This window comes from Rhinolophus sinicus, chromosome 8, assembly GCF_057876585.1.
Source record: "Rhinolophus sinicus isolate RSI-liver-muscle chromosome 8, RSI-T2T, whole genome shotgun sequence".
Classification (NCBI taxonomy): domain Eukaryota; kingdom Metazoa; phylum Chordata; class Mammalia; order Chiroptera; family Rhinolophidae; genus Rhinolophus; species Rhinolophus sinicus.
In genome coordinates, this window is record NC_142508.1 from 7,075,008 (window position 1) to 7,089,257 (window position 14,250).

Here is a 14,250-nt window from a genome sequence, read left to right on the forward strand (position 1 = left end):
CTACATCTACCAGTTGCTCACTAAGTGATCCTGAGGAAATTAATGCCTGTACTGGGTCAGTCTCGCTCTTAGTAGCACATCTGCCCCTCAAAGGCTGTTAGGACAATTTTGGTGCCCAGAAGAATGTTAGGCGAACATGGCAGATGTTCACAAATTACCTCACTTCTCTTCCTTTTTCTTTAACTGGAACCTGCTCATTACTTCCTCCAGCTTATACAGTGTGATAGTCATGCTGGGCTTTGAAATAAATAAATGCAAAGTTTCTTTTTTCCTTCCACCTTCTTCAGCAGCACTAACAATATCCCATGAGCATCATGAATGTGAGTGAAAAACAAAACAAAACTAGACACCCAACTCCATTAAACAGGCTGAACATCAGCCATACTACAGCTCAGCTCAGCACGCGACCTCCTGGAGGTTTTTTTAGATATGATAACGAAGAGGATTGTTCCAGTAGTTCTCTTTACTCTCAAATGACCTCACCCTTACCCTCCACACTCCCCACCGATCTTAATGACTTACACTTCGGGATAACAGAAAAGAGAAGTACATGGGGGATTCACGACCTGACAGAAGGGAGGGGTCAGGTAAGGAGAATGTTTGCGGGGGGCAATTGTGCGGAGCTGGTTGTCTATTATAGGAGATTCTACATACTGCTCTTTTAGAGAAAGAAAATTGGTGTAGTTAACAACACAGGAGGAAAGTTGAAATATATATTGCAGTGCTGAAATTCCCATTAACTCCTTACCAATTATGAGAAAATCTGAGAAATAAGTCCAGTGGATTTAGTGTCTGAATTGAATTTTGTTTCAATTAATTGCTTGCATTGAAAAAAGAGAACCAGAGAGAGAGAGAGAGAGAGAGGGAGAGAGGGAGAACCTTATGTTACCATAGTGCCAGGCTCAGGTTATATTGAGAATTCCAAAAAGTAACTTTAAGAATTGCATTTTGGATATGCTGACCAGATATGAGATCTCAGAAAGAGTTCCTAGAACTTTTCTAAAATTGATCAAAGTTGGAGACGTGTGCTCCTATTAAAGAAGGAGTATTTCAGAATAGGGGACCCTTTAAAAAAAGAGTTTACTGAAAACTAGAGCTTCTGTATAGCAAATGGAGATATGGTTCTTCTCTTTAAGATAGTTTAAAGTCTTATAATGATTTAATATAAATTCAAATAAAAAAATTATGTTTCTCCCTTCCTGCTAATATTTCATAATAGTATTAGGAGTAATCACATTTATTTTTCTTTAAAAAATTACTGGGACAGAGTGACCAGGCTTTTATGAAATAAAAACAGAACCAAATGTAAAGAAAACTTGTGTTCAGATTAAACTTGGGACCTGACAGAGGGAGAGGGATAAGTAAGTCAGCATTTATAATATGAATGTTTAAAGCCCTGTTCTCGGCATCTTATAAGTGTTACGTAGTCCTCAAAATAACCCAAAGAGGTAATACTATAATGCCCATTTTACATACAAACATAAAACGTATACTCTGTATACCGTGTACCTCGAAGTGTATTTTGAATACTGTTGACAGGGTAGTCGTAAATATTGGTTGTGTGTGGTTTTGTCCTAATGTGCAATTAAGCAAACATTATCTACACATAGAATTCTCCGCATCTGTCCCTTTTGGTTCAACTGGACCCTCCTTCATCTACTCAAATTTTGATATTTTTCTAAGCATATTGACACCTTTTTATCTATACTTTTTCCTTTTGCTCTAAGCCATTAATCAGTCAGATATTTATCAGCCACTTAATATGTTCCTACCATGAGCTATAAATCCAGATATAAAAGACATCCTGTTTATATTCAGAGAAATTCCATTCCATTTAAGGATGCGACATGAACCCATTTGAGGGATGCAGTACAGGAACATACGCTACATTTTGTAGTGTAAACGATGACCGTCGGAGTCGTTAGACGCCAGTGCTCTGTGTTACGTGGACCATGCAGGGAGTTTTCATACAGTAGAGCTGCGACTTTCTGCCGGTTAGGGACAGAGGAGCAGCCCAGGCATGGATGGGAGGACAGGGGTAGTCTAACCGCATGTGTGTCAGGTAGAGGGACATTTTCCTGGAGGTATTTGAAACTCCGTCATCACTCTGACTCACAACATTGTCTTTCAGTATAACCTGCCCTGTTTCTACTGTTAGAAATTCTTGCTTCTGGGATTAAGTATTGTCTTCAGAAGTCATCATTTAAAATGGCTCCTCCAAAAGATACAGACAAGAGCAGGTTTCTGACAATGTAGTGTGGAGCACACACCAGACTGTTTTCTCTGACTGGAATAAAAAGAGAGACAAAGATGGGGTAGGACGCATTGTTGAAAAAAAAAAAAAAGTATGAATATAGAGTTGACAGGAAAGAAAGGAGAAACACTGATTTTATCAGTTTTATTTTGAAACAGTCCAGTGTTAGAGGGTTAATGAGAACATTAGCCTATCATTACGGTATTTTACTATCTCTAACAATAGTAGATATTTCATAAATAGTTTTGATTTTTGAATAAACAAATTTAAGTAGCATTTGGCGATTTTCTTTTGGAAAACCATCCAGTATTGTCATGAACCTTTCAATCAAAACACACGTTTTCAGCCTGAGGTTATTAAATAATTTCCAAAACATAAGTCAGAGGGAGGTTATTAATTTCAAAACATATCATTGACATATTCTGGATATGGAAATTTGAAACCAAAATATTGTTTCAGACGCTGTGTGCAAAATTACTATTCCAAGGCAGTATTTTTCTAGGTAGATTTCATGAAATGCAGATTCCATGGGTAATGACAAGGTGTTATTTCAGGGGTAGGCAGACCGTCTATAGTCAAGTAAGTGTGGGAAACACTCGCTCAGCTAAACAGAGTTTTCTAAGAAGCAATTTTTCCAGTTTTATCTGACCTGGGAAGTAGTATTCTGCGGAATGCACTTTGGAGAATATGGTTCTGACATGATTTGAAACTCTAAAAGCTATCAACAGATGGAGTATTCATGCATTTTCAAAAGGCACTATTCCAAATGAAATGAATGTATAAGTATGTTTACATGTAACATTGAGTCAATATAGGCTATTCTCAGTAAAACCAATATACTTGTACTTTGAAGTCTACGTCTGGGGAGTAGAATAAAAGAAACCACGCAAGTCCTTCAGCTCTGCGATTTTGCCCCTGTAAGTTCCTGGGGAGGCCGTTTCTGTAGTGACCACTTTGAATCGTCATGTAGTCCCAGTCTGAAGGTGTGCCAGCACGAACGTCTGTCTTTGTGTGGGCGAGGTAACCTCTTCTGATAAATGTACTGTAGATCCTTCCATGTACTTCTTTCACTGTTCTTTCCTGCAGGCTATTTAAGGTCCTGCAGTGTTTGTTCATAAATTTTTAAGTACCGGGACAGACTAACAAAAGATGAGCTACCAGAGGTTAGCCTTGTATTTAATCAATGTACAGCAGTGTTTCCTCATCCAGGGCCTAACTATGTGCCAGAAATTTTCCCTGCAATTAGCCATAGGGCGTAAGTTCAGCTTTAACCGCAATTTGATGAATGTTTTCTATTTTATAAACTGGCATTGCCACCTGCTTCTGAAATCTGTTATACACAAAGTAGAAAGTACGTTTCTGTTCTTCCTGTGTTCAGTGGCTTTGTGAATGCTCCTGTTAAATTGCTGTGTGTTTTGTGAGATCCACACTAAGATACTGTAGCATAAAATGTGGTTATTGGATTTAAGGATCTAGAAATCTAAACAGGATTCAGACACCTCAGTGTTTGGTATTTTTGCAACAGCCAAATCTAGGGCGAGCTTTCTCTCTTTTCTTGGTCATGTCCTAGTCATTTGCAAAGACAGAGACAGTGATTTCTGATTCTTTCATTAGGTATCCATTTGTGTGTCCTTGCCCTAGCGTGGCATTAGCATCTGGGGAAAGGGGGACTCCATGACGCTCTCTGTCCTTAACACACTCACCGCGTGATTTCCAACTCAGGTGCCAAGCAGCGTCTTGGCTCCCTTTCACTAAATTACAATTTCATACCTTGCTGAGGGAGTTAATATGTTAAAAATAACCGTGATTGGAAAAGCATACCATCTGTGATTGATTTTTGTTACGTCTTTACTATAGCACTGCCTTTGACTTCAAAGACTTATCTTAGCTCCGAACAGGAACCTGTGCAATGATTCAAGAGAGGAGATGGAATAATGATTAGTTCGGTTGCATCTAGACTCCAGTGATGGCATAAATCTTTAGGGGAGTTCTTTAATGTCGGCTGTCTGCCTGCCTGTGTCAAATCACATATAGGCTAGCATAGATTATGAATCAGTAAATCGGAGGTATTAACAAAAACTCCTCTTGTTCATTTTTGAAAGATGTCACGTAGACTTGAGGATATAGGAGAAAAACATGACATCCTTCCCTTTTAACTATACAAAGTTAAATTTTCTTATTTATAACCACAAAGACCATTCACATATGGCAAAACATTTTTATGGAACAAAAAAATGTTAATTGATTATAGGCTAAGACCTATCTGTAACTTCTCAAGTCCACAAATGAGTTTATTCTCAGATTAAAATTTTCAAGGTCTGAAGCAGCAGCCTTAAATGACACAGTAGACCAAGTGGATTTAGTCGATGTTTTGAGAGCCTTTCACCCCAAAGCAGCAGAATATACATTCTTTTCAAGTGCACATGGGACATTTTCCAGGATAGACCACATGTTAAGCCACAAAAAAAGTCTCAAGAAATTTAAGAAGATTGAAATCATACCAAACATCTTCTCCAACCACAATGCTATGAAACTAGAAATCAATTAGAAGAAAAAAAACTGAAAACACACAAACACATGGAGGCTAAATGACATACTATTAAACAATGAATGGGTTAACAAAGAGATCAAGGAAGGAATCACAAGATACCTTGAGACAAATGAAAAGGAAAACACAATGACTCAAAATCTATGGGACATAGCGAAAGCAGTCCTATGAGGAAGTCATAGCAATGCAGGCCTACCTCAAGAAACAAGAAAAATCTCAAGTAAACAATATAATCTTAAGGAACATAAAGGAACTAGAAAAAGAACAACAAACAAAGCACAAAGTGAATAGAAAGAAGGAAATAATAAAGATCAGAGTAGAAATAAACGAAAGAGAGTTTAAAAAAACAATACAAAAGATCAATGAAACCAAGAGCTGGTCCTTTGAAAAGATAAACAAAATTGATAAACCTTTAACTAGACACATCAAGAAAAAGAGAGGACCAAAATAAATAAGAAATGAAAGAGGAGAAGTGATAACTGACACCACAGAAATACAAAGGATTATTGTATTTCTGTAAGAAAAAGCTATGAACAACTATATGCCAACAAATTGGACAATCTGGAAGAAATAAATTCCTAGAAACATTCCATTTTCCAAGGTAGGTCTGGAACCTATGATGGTAGGTTATGAAATGTGATGGTAGGTTATGAAAACTACTTCTCAATTCGTGGATATTAACTCCATAAGAGAAGATTCTTCCACTTATATAATGCAAAGGAAACAGTACGTGTACATGTTAAGTTTTATTATCCCAGGGATCAGATGGCTGTTATAAAACACACTGATTAAATGACATAGTGGTAAGCTTTCCTTTCTAGCCCTGCTGTATATTCATTGCCTTCCTCATTATTCTAAGATCCAACAGATCTTGAAATTATTTTTTAATTTTAAAAAAATTTCAATCACAGTAGACATTCAATATATGCTTTTGCTCTAAACTGATATTAAAAGAAAATCACCAAAGATTATTACTCAAGAACAAGATTAGTTTTTATTTCATTCCTGATTTTTTTCTATGGCTGTATTCCAGTTATTCCTCCTTAATTGCTGTTGAGCCTTACTAGACTGTTTTATCTAGTTTTTCTTCAGAAGAGTCTAAAAATTTGTAAGTCTTGTATCCCTTTATATCTAAAAACCGTATTTGTTATTATTATCAGATCTCAGTATTGAGTCAGTTATACTCATTGGTTCAAGGCACATTATCATCTCTCATCCAAGGCAAGAATCTTCGTTGTTTCATCGATTGCTTCCGTTTTATCCCTAATCCATGTTCCCATTCTCCTTACTCTTCCCATAGGCAAACATGTTAGTGTGTATAAATGCATATTTTAAAAATTTTGGTATTAGAAAAAGTGTCTTATCATGTTTGAATTTATTTTATGTAGCTGGGTTATATAATTTACCCTGATTCTGTTTCCTGCTGTGCATTATGTTTTCACAATGCCTTGTGTTTCCAATCCATCCACATTTCTCTGTGTGCATCTAATCCATTGCTTTTTGTGTATCTACATGTGTTACCTACCTTTTCTCCCAATGATGAGCACCAAGTTCAGATGTATTTTCTATTTCCTTTAAAAATTTTTCTTTGCATTTGAATATATTTCAGGACTTTTAATTGATGATGCCTCTGATTGAATGTTCAAATAGAAATATGAAACACACCTTATGAATCTATGAGTATGAATTATTTAGGTAGTAAAGCTCTAAATGAACCTGTATTACATTTTAAGGACTGATATGTAATCTAGAGAATCGTTTTCCTAAGAAACGCAATTCTTTCACTAAAGACAAAGAACCTACTTGTATGTTGAGGCCTTGTATACAACAGAATAAAGTTCTTAGAAACTTATAACATAGAGTACAAAAGGCATAGTTGGGATAAAAGTAAAATGTAAAAGGAGACTATTACCTTAGTCTGGTAATATGTCATATATTAAATATACTTTCACACATTGCTTTATGAAAATTAAGAATATCCTTCAAAATTTATTCCTTCTAGGAACTGTGAATTATGAAAATTACTTTTTTATTCTATATGGAACGCATGCATGCCTTGGCATTTTCCCACAAGGACTTGAAGTATCTTTTTATAAAGACCATACACCCTAAGGAAAATGACTAGAACAGAAATGGAAACTCATTTCTTTATAGAAGAGGAGTTTCCAAGCCTTCCAAAAGCAAACATCATGTCCTTGATTGAGCATTACATTGAACTTTAATGTTTTGATAAATGGATAAATTGAAAACATGGTAAATTACCTAAGTTCTCATAATCAGAATGGGAGAAACATACTAGTTCCTTAGGGCCAATAGTCAGTTTCCTGGTAGATGTACTTCATCGAGCATCTAGAGCATCCATGGACATGGGAAGCAGGTTGACGTTGAAATTTAGAAGCCCAATTCTCAAAGCAGAGATTTTACTTAGGAGCCAGTGTTTTATTTACACTTAGCCAGTGTTTGATGCAGACCCTAGAATTCTGCATCTTTTGCATGTGGAATCAGTCCAGTTTTTTTGGAATTGGCAGGTGTAGGTAGGTAGGAATCCTGATCCTGCACCTTATAATCTGTGTGGTGCTGGACATACTTCATCTCTGCACGCTTCAATTTCCTCATGTGTAAAAGTTAAATTGAACAATAAGCTACCTTGTAAAATTGCCACTAGGATTAAGTCGGGTGAAAGTTCCTCGGATTATTCAGCCCATATGTACTACATAAATTTGTTGTCAGTGTGATAAACCACGTGAAGTTCTGAGGATGGTGCCCAGTGTATCCGACTAGGTCTTCAATGCCCATTATCGTCCCTTCTTTCTCTTCCCCATCCTAATGGTCATTCCTCTTCTCCTTCAGGGAAAGCACAAGTTGCTCGTAGACACAGGAATGGAAGGAGATTGGTGTGGCCTTATTCCTGTTGGACAGCCTTGCAATCGGGTTACGACAACGGGCCTAAAGTGGAACCTCAGTGAGTAAAACCCTCCCTTAAAAAGGAAGGTTTTCTTTCTTTTTTTTCAATTTAGCTTTGGTATCTGCCTAGAAGTGGAAATGTTGGGTCTTACATATGGTAAGTCTATGTTTAACCTTTCAAGGAACTGCCAGACTATTTTCCAAAGCAGCTGCACCATTTTACATTCCACCGACAATGGGTGAGGGTTCCAGTTACTCCACATCAACATTTAATATTATCCACTTTTTTAATACACACCCTGGTGGGTATGAAGTGTTATCTCATTGTGGATTTTATTTGCTTTTTTCCTGATGACTAATGACATCGAACACGTTTTCATATGCTTGTGGGACATGAGTATATTTTCTTTGGAGTAGTATCTATTCAGATCATTTGTCCATATTTTAGTTGTGTTATTTCTCTTGCTAGGTTGAATTGTAAGATTCCTATATGTATTCCAGATACAAGTCCTTTACCAGATATATGACTTGCAAATATTTTCTCAGAGTCTTGGGCTTATTGCTTCATTTTCTGAAATTTCATTAACTAAATTCATTAATTTAATTTTGATGCATTTCAATTTTTGTATTTTATGGATCGTACTTTTGGTGCCATATCTAAGAATTCTTTGTTCAGCCTTCCTCATGATTTTGTGTGCTTGAGACCTGCTTTAAGAGAGAGCTAGCTATTCCAATGTAGCAAGCTCTTTTCATAGTCAAACCTCTGAGATTTTAATCATTAGCTGCTGTTATTAAATTTTAAAATGTTTTCCAGGATTTAGTAACTGTATTAGGTCCTAGTTATGCTAAAATTGCCTGGTTTGTAAAGGACAAACAAACGAGGTGGATCTATCAATGAAATAAATGCCGCTTCCAGAAGAAACCATCAGGTGTTGTAAATCAACTTTAGTCTCTTTAATAATAACAGTAATTTAATCAAAGAGCTTGAATATTGAAGGGATTATCTCCTGAAGGACTGGTACCTCTAAGGTTGTAAAAAGTAAAACACAGAGTCATGCCATTCTTTTATACCATGTAAAACTTGCAGGTTCCCATAAGGAAATAGATATGTTAAGAAATAAATAATTTGAAGATTAAAAGATATTTTAAAAGCACTTTCTATGAGCCACTGCTGAAATAATTAGGAAAAACTGGAGATGTTTTGAAGCACATGCCTGGAGAATTCATAAGAGTTTGGAAGGATGGTGGGACAGATCTCCAGTGCCTAGAATATGTGATGGGCTTGGAAAGCTACCTGGTGAAACTGACATTAGAAGCTTTCGTGAAAACATTCCAGCCGAAAACAGTTGTGCTTTTTAGAGCTCCCATTCTTTCCAAGGACCCAACCTCTACAGTGGTGAACGTCCTTCTGGGTCTGGTAGTGACCTCACTTTCAGGGCTGCCACCAAGACCAGAGGGGCGCTGAGCAAAGGGAAGAGAGGCTGGCAATACGAGCAGTAGCCTCAGCTTCCTGTATCCACAGTAATAGGAGCGAGTCTAGGATCAGACATTCTCCGGGGCCTTTAGAACATGCTCTGATCCCTGTGTCTCATGGCAATGCGTACATCCTAATTCTGTATAACAAACTTTACTCTGGGAAGGGGGCCTTTTAACCGTCCTACCTGTGATAATTTGTTGATCTTGCTGTCGCGCTGTCCACTATTCATTATATAATTACAAAGTGCTTTGACTTTTGAAAAACTTCCTTTTTTCTATACAACTATGTGGAAATAAGTAAATAGCAACTTCATGGAGTTGTCAAAACAATGGAGTTGAGACACTGAGTGTTTCGCTTATTCTCTGTGGTAAATAGGCTAATTGGTGGCGTCTTCTAGTAGGTGATATGACCTCATTAAAAAGTAATAAAAATCACTGTGACATGCCACACTGTGTTGACGTGAAGAGAAGTGGACAGATTCCTTTCACAGAGAGGGCCCTTGCTTAGGGTCATGGTCTGTGAAAGGGCCCTGAGGTCAGTGTCCTCTTGTCGGTCATCCCTACAGAGTGAGTGGGTGGGGCTGGACCCGCAGTGGGGGGACGCAGGTGCTGTCACGCAGTCAGGGACCGCTCCCTTTTGGGGAAGAAGAGAAGCCAGTCGTTACGGGGAAGTACATCAGAGTCTTCTTCCAGGGGGTCATGTAGACTTTCCCAGTCTACACCTGCTCTTAAACAGGGTGCCACAAGTTCTAAAAGGAGTCTGATTGCCTTGCTTCCATGTGCAGCGTCTCCCATCACATCCTGTCTGTTAAGGAAGTGTGAAAGAAGCCTGTGTACCCATCACCCAGAAGGGAGTATGTATAAATATTGGTGAAGCTGCCTGTATTACAATATTTTATTTTGTAACAGTGTGCTGTGAACATTCTGTGATGTGTCTGCTACAAGAGTTTCTCTAGGCTGCATTCTCTTGGGAACAAAAGAGCTGTGTCCCAGATAAATGCATCCTCACCTTCACTGGATTTGTCCCCTGGCTCTGATCATGGTTCTCCCAGTGTGCCCTGGTCGCAGGAGTGTGCAGGAGCTCTCATGCCGCACGTCCTCACCCAGGTCTCGGTATGGTCAGATGTAACCATTGTGATCAGTGTCAGTAATAGTTCCCTGTGGGCTCTGCTGGGGAGGGAAAGCCTCCTTGCTCATCAGTAGTCCTGCCGGTTTCCTCGTCTGGGGATTGCGCCTGTCTTTTGCCCATTAGCCATTGGGCTAATTTGGCTTATTCCTTATTAATTCTCAGAAGGCTTCAGATCCTAATTGTCATCTTCCTGGCTATATTTTGCCTTTTCCATTTGTTTATGGCATTTTCGTATGCACAGAGACTCTGCTAAATAAAAGGTAGTCAAATTTATGAATCTTTTTCTTTAAGGTGTGTAATTTTTATGTCTGAAGTCCTCGTTCTGTTCCCTTGTGGTCTTAAAGACGTTCTCATATTTTAGTTTTATGTTTTATTTTTAGGCATTTTATTTCGCTTGAAATTGATTTTTTTGCATGATATGAGTTAGAGATCCATTTTTTTTTTTTCTCTTACTGATAACCAGTTGCCCTAGCATCATTTGTCATCCTTTCTCCAGTGATTTTCAATGTGCCATAAGTTTTCATATTCATGGGTATGTTTCTTGAATCTCTGTTCTGTTCTGTTTCCTTGACTTACATTCTTCTTGTACTGATAACCACACTGCCTAATTACCATGGCTTTACAATAATTACTGAAATGTGGTCCGTCGAGTACCCCAACCTTGTTTTTCAAATTTTCATGACTCTTCTTGACTTTTTTCTCTTCATGAATTTTAGCATCAGCCTGACAAACTTCTCTCACACACACTATTCCCTTGTAATTTTTATTGAAACTATGTTTAATTCATAGCTTAATTTGGGGAGGATAGAATAATTGGGGAAGAAATTTTCTGTATGAAATTGAGTTATCTGATCCATAAAACATAGTTTACCTCTCCATTTACTTTGAACTTTACTTTCAATAATTAAAAAAAATTTCTCCATAAAAATGCTGTATATCTTATATAAGATTTATTTACGAAAACTTGTATTTTGTGTTGCTGTTGTAAGTGACACGTTTTTAAAAATTAATTTTCATTGGTGGCATAGAGACATGATTGATTTAATATGTTGTATTAATGCATTGCTATACACTCTTATTATTTCTAAAAATGTGACTCGAGTCAGTTGGTTTTTCTATAGATGGTCATATTGTTATTAGTAATCAAGTTTTCTTTCTTTCTTTTTAAGTATGTAACAAAAAGCATTGTGTTCAGTTATGACTCACTGAAACAGTAGCTTTTAAGAAAGCCTATTTTTTGCAAAATACAGTAAAATAGTTTCTAATATATAAAAATAATTACAGTACTGAGATATGCATCCATTTATAGTCTAAACAGTGACTTGTCATTCTTTTAGCAAAAACTTCTGCATTTCCTTTAAGGATGAAATATATTCACTTCATGGATATGTATAGTCACCCTTGAGAATAATAAGTTAGTTTTATGAAACCAGAATTAAGAAGACTGTGATGTCTGTTGCCATTGTTGTTATCACATTTTTCTCTCAAAAAATACTTTTGCTTTGTCCACCATCTCGAGGAACATTTTGGCAACAAATATAAGAAAAATTTATTTATCTTAGCTTTCTTCCAGCCAAACTGCTATGGGTTTCTGTTGTTGCTGTTAAAGAATCCAGTCACTGAGACTAATTCTTGTGTATAATCTCTTTAACTCTATCCATTCTTTATGTTTTTCTTTGATATTCTACAGTTTTACTTCAATATGTTTGTGTAACTTTTCTTTTTTGTTCTAGTTGGTTTCCTTTAGCTTTGATAATCGCTGTATGCATTGATTCTGAACATTTTTCAGATATCCTCACTTTTCCTATAAGGACAAAGGTGGTTCAAAGCTCTAGTTATTGATTTGCCCAAATTCACATCATTAAGGATTGATGCCCTCAAAATTTGAATTCAAGTCTTCAACGCTATTTTTTCTTGTTTCCAATTAATAAATTGAAGACTTGCCATATAAAATAAGTTGATGCTTAAAAAAAATCACTTAAATGAATTCAAGATAAAGAGAAGAAAGCAAGAGTAAGGTAACCGTAGAGAGGGAAAAGCAAAGGAGATAGGAAACAGGAGATAATGGTAGGAAATCGAAAGTCATTAGGAAGAAAAATTAAAATTCTGAAGGACAGCCTTTAACTTCTCTACACTTTTGCCTAAGAAAAATATTAAATGGCGTTACCCTCCATTTGCCCAGGCCTCTTTTTAGAACACTCAAATTTAGTTTGAAATTATGTATTCATTGTTCCACCTTTTGTGTTTTTTCAAAGTATAGTAAAAAATGACAGATTGAAATAATTTCATAGCATTGACTGAAAGAATTTCAAATCTCCTAACCCAAGTGAGTTTTGAAAGAAAAAAAATTATGAGAAAAAAGTTTGAAAAGATTTTTCATCTCAATGGAAAATAATTTGTCTTAAGTGTATACAGACATCAAGAGTTTCTGTATGGGGATTTTTATGTGCCAACCTAACACGGGAACATAAGCCCTAATGCGTCTTTTGGTGCAAAAATTAATATAAGACACGGTCTTATTTTCGGGGAAACACAGTAGATCTTGCAGGAAGGATGCAGATTTGGGGGGGACACAGTCAGAGGACGCTCTGGTTGCAGGAGACAAATGAAGTGTGTCCTGATCCAGAGACAGGAGGTATCTGTGCCTTCCCCTCTTTTATTTGTGTGCTCACTGCAAGAGACGGGAGGAAGGAGAGAGGGAGACCTCCATGGCCAGCTTGTCTCTAACTGACACAGAACAGGGCCTGGCTGGCCCTTTTAAGGAGGAAGCGTCGATCACTGAACACTGAAGCAAGCACAGCCTGCTGGGAACCAAGTCCCATTTGCATGAAAATTAGATCCAATCATCTAAATGTGTTCTTCTAAAATCACTCACCACCACACAGGGATAAAGAGAAACCTTTTCCCCTTCTGTGTTTAGTTAGCCATCACGGGCTTTCAATCTTTCATGGCTTTCTATTATTAATTTAGAAAAGTCATTCATGTTTTCATAAGACATTTTTGTTTATAAATGGAAAGTGCTAGCTATAGATTCCAATATTGATTTTTCTCCAATCACTTTCAACTAAGAATCTTTCAAATATTAGAAATAAAAAGTTCTCTCACAGATTTATATAAATTTAAATGTGTGGTTCAGGATGACAGATTTATTTTTCATAATAGCTGTACCTGCAATTATACATTTATTTAAATAATTTAGAATGGTAATTGTAAATAAATATTTTCACAAGGATTTCTCAAGGAAGCCTTACATTTCTATTTGTAGGATAGGGAATATTTTCAAGTATTTGGTAAAACTCTGAAGTGTATCAGTACATAGTGAGTTTATTATTCTGTGCTACATTGAGTAAGATTTCTTATACTTTGGACTACATTATGGAAATAAAACATTGCATTCTTTATTCGTGGGATGTATAAAAATACCTTAATTATTTTTTACCACATCTTGATTTTTTTATGTATTCTCTATAGTAGGTGCCAGAAAATGGTCATTTCTGTGATGTACAAGCCAGACAGTATGAATGCTATCTCCTTGACTTAGATTTTAGAATCATTTCCGTATCGTAATATCAGAAGGTATACCACCATTTGTCTAGAGCAGGGGTGTCCAAACTGTGGCCCGCGGGCCAACTGCAGCCCACGATCCATTGTTAATTGGCCCGCAGCAAATTCCAAAAATATATTTAGTTTACTTAAATAAACCAGGTGAGGCAATACGTACTTCACCTCGAGTGAGTGGCCTGGCTGTTTGTGTATTTTACCGCATATGGCCCTTGGTGAAAACCGTTGAAAGAAGTTTGGACACCCCTGGTCTAGACCTATGGTTTTCAAATGAAATAGCTAAGCTCTGAAAGACACGTGAGTGTCCTGGTATCAGAGCTGGTGTGGCCTCAGGTGTCCCGAGTCTCAGCACTGGCTTTTCACTGGTAATCTCCTTCA

At 36.9% G+C, this 14,250-nt stretch overlaps 1 protein-coding gene across 7 annotated transcripts in view; it reads left to right on the forward strand.

Moving 5' to 3' along the window:
- The window catches only part of TPK1 (thiamin pyrophosphokinase 1), a 258,145-nt gene that overhangs the window by 160,230 nt on the left and 83,665 nt on the right, over positions 1-14,250 (forward strand). For all 7 annotated transcript variants that reach the window (XM_074315230.2, XM_074315234.2, XM_074315231.2 and 4 more), the window contains one exon: positions 7,653-7,764. In XM_074315230.2, coding sequence (XP_074171331.2) covers positions 7,653-7,764 — 112 coding nt within the window. The remainder of the gene's footprint in view (positions 1-7,652; positions 7,765-14,250) is intronic.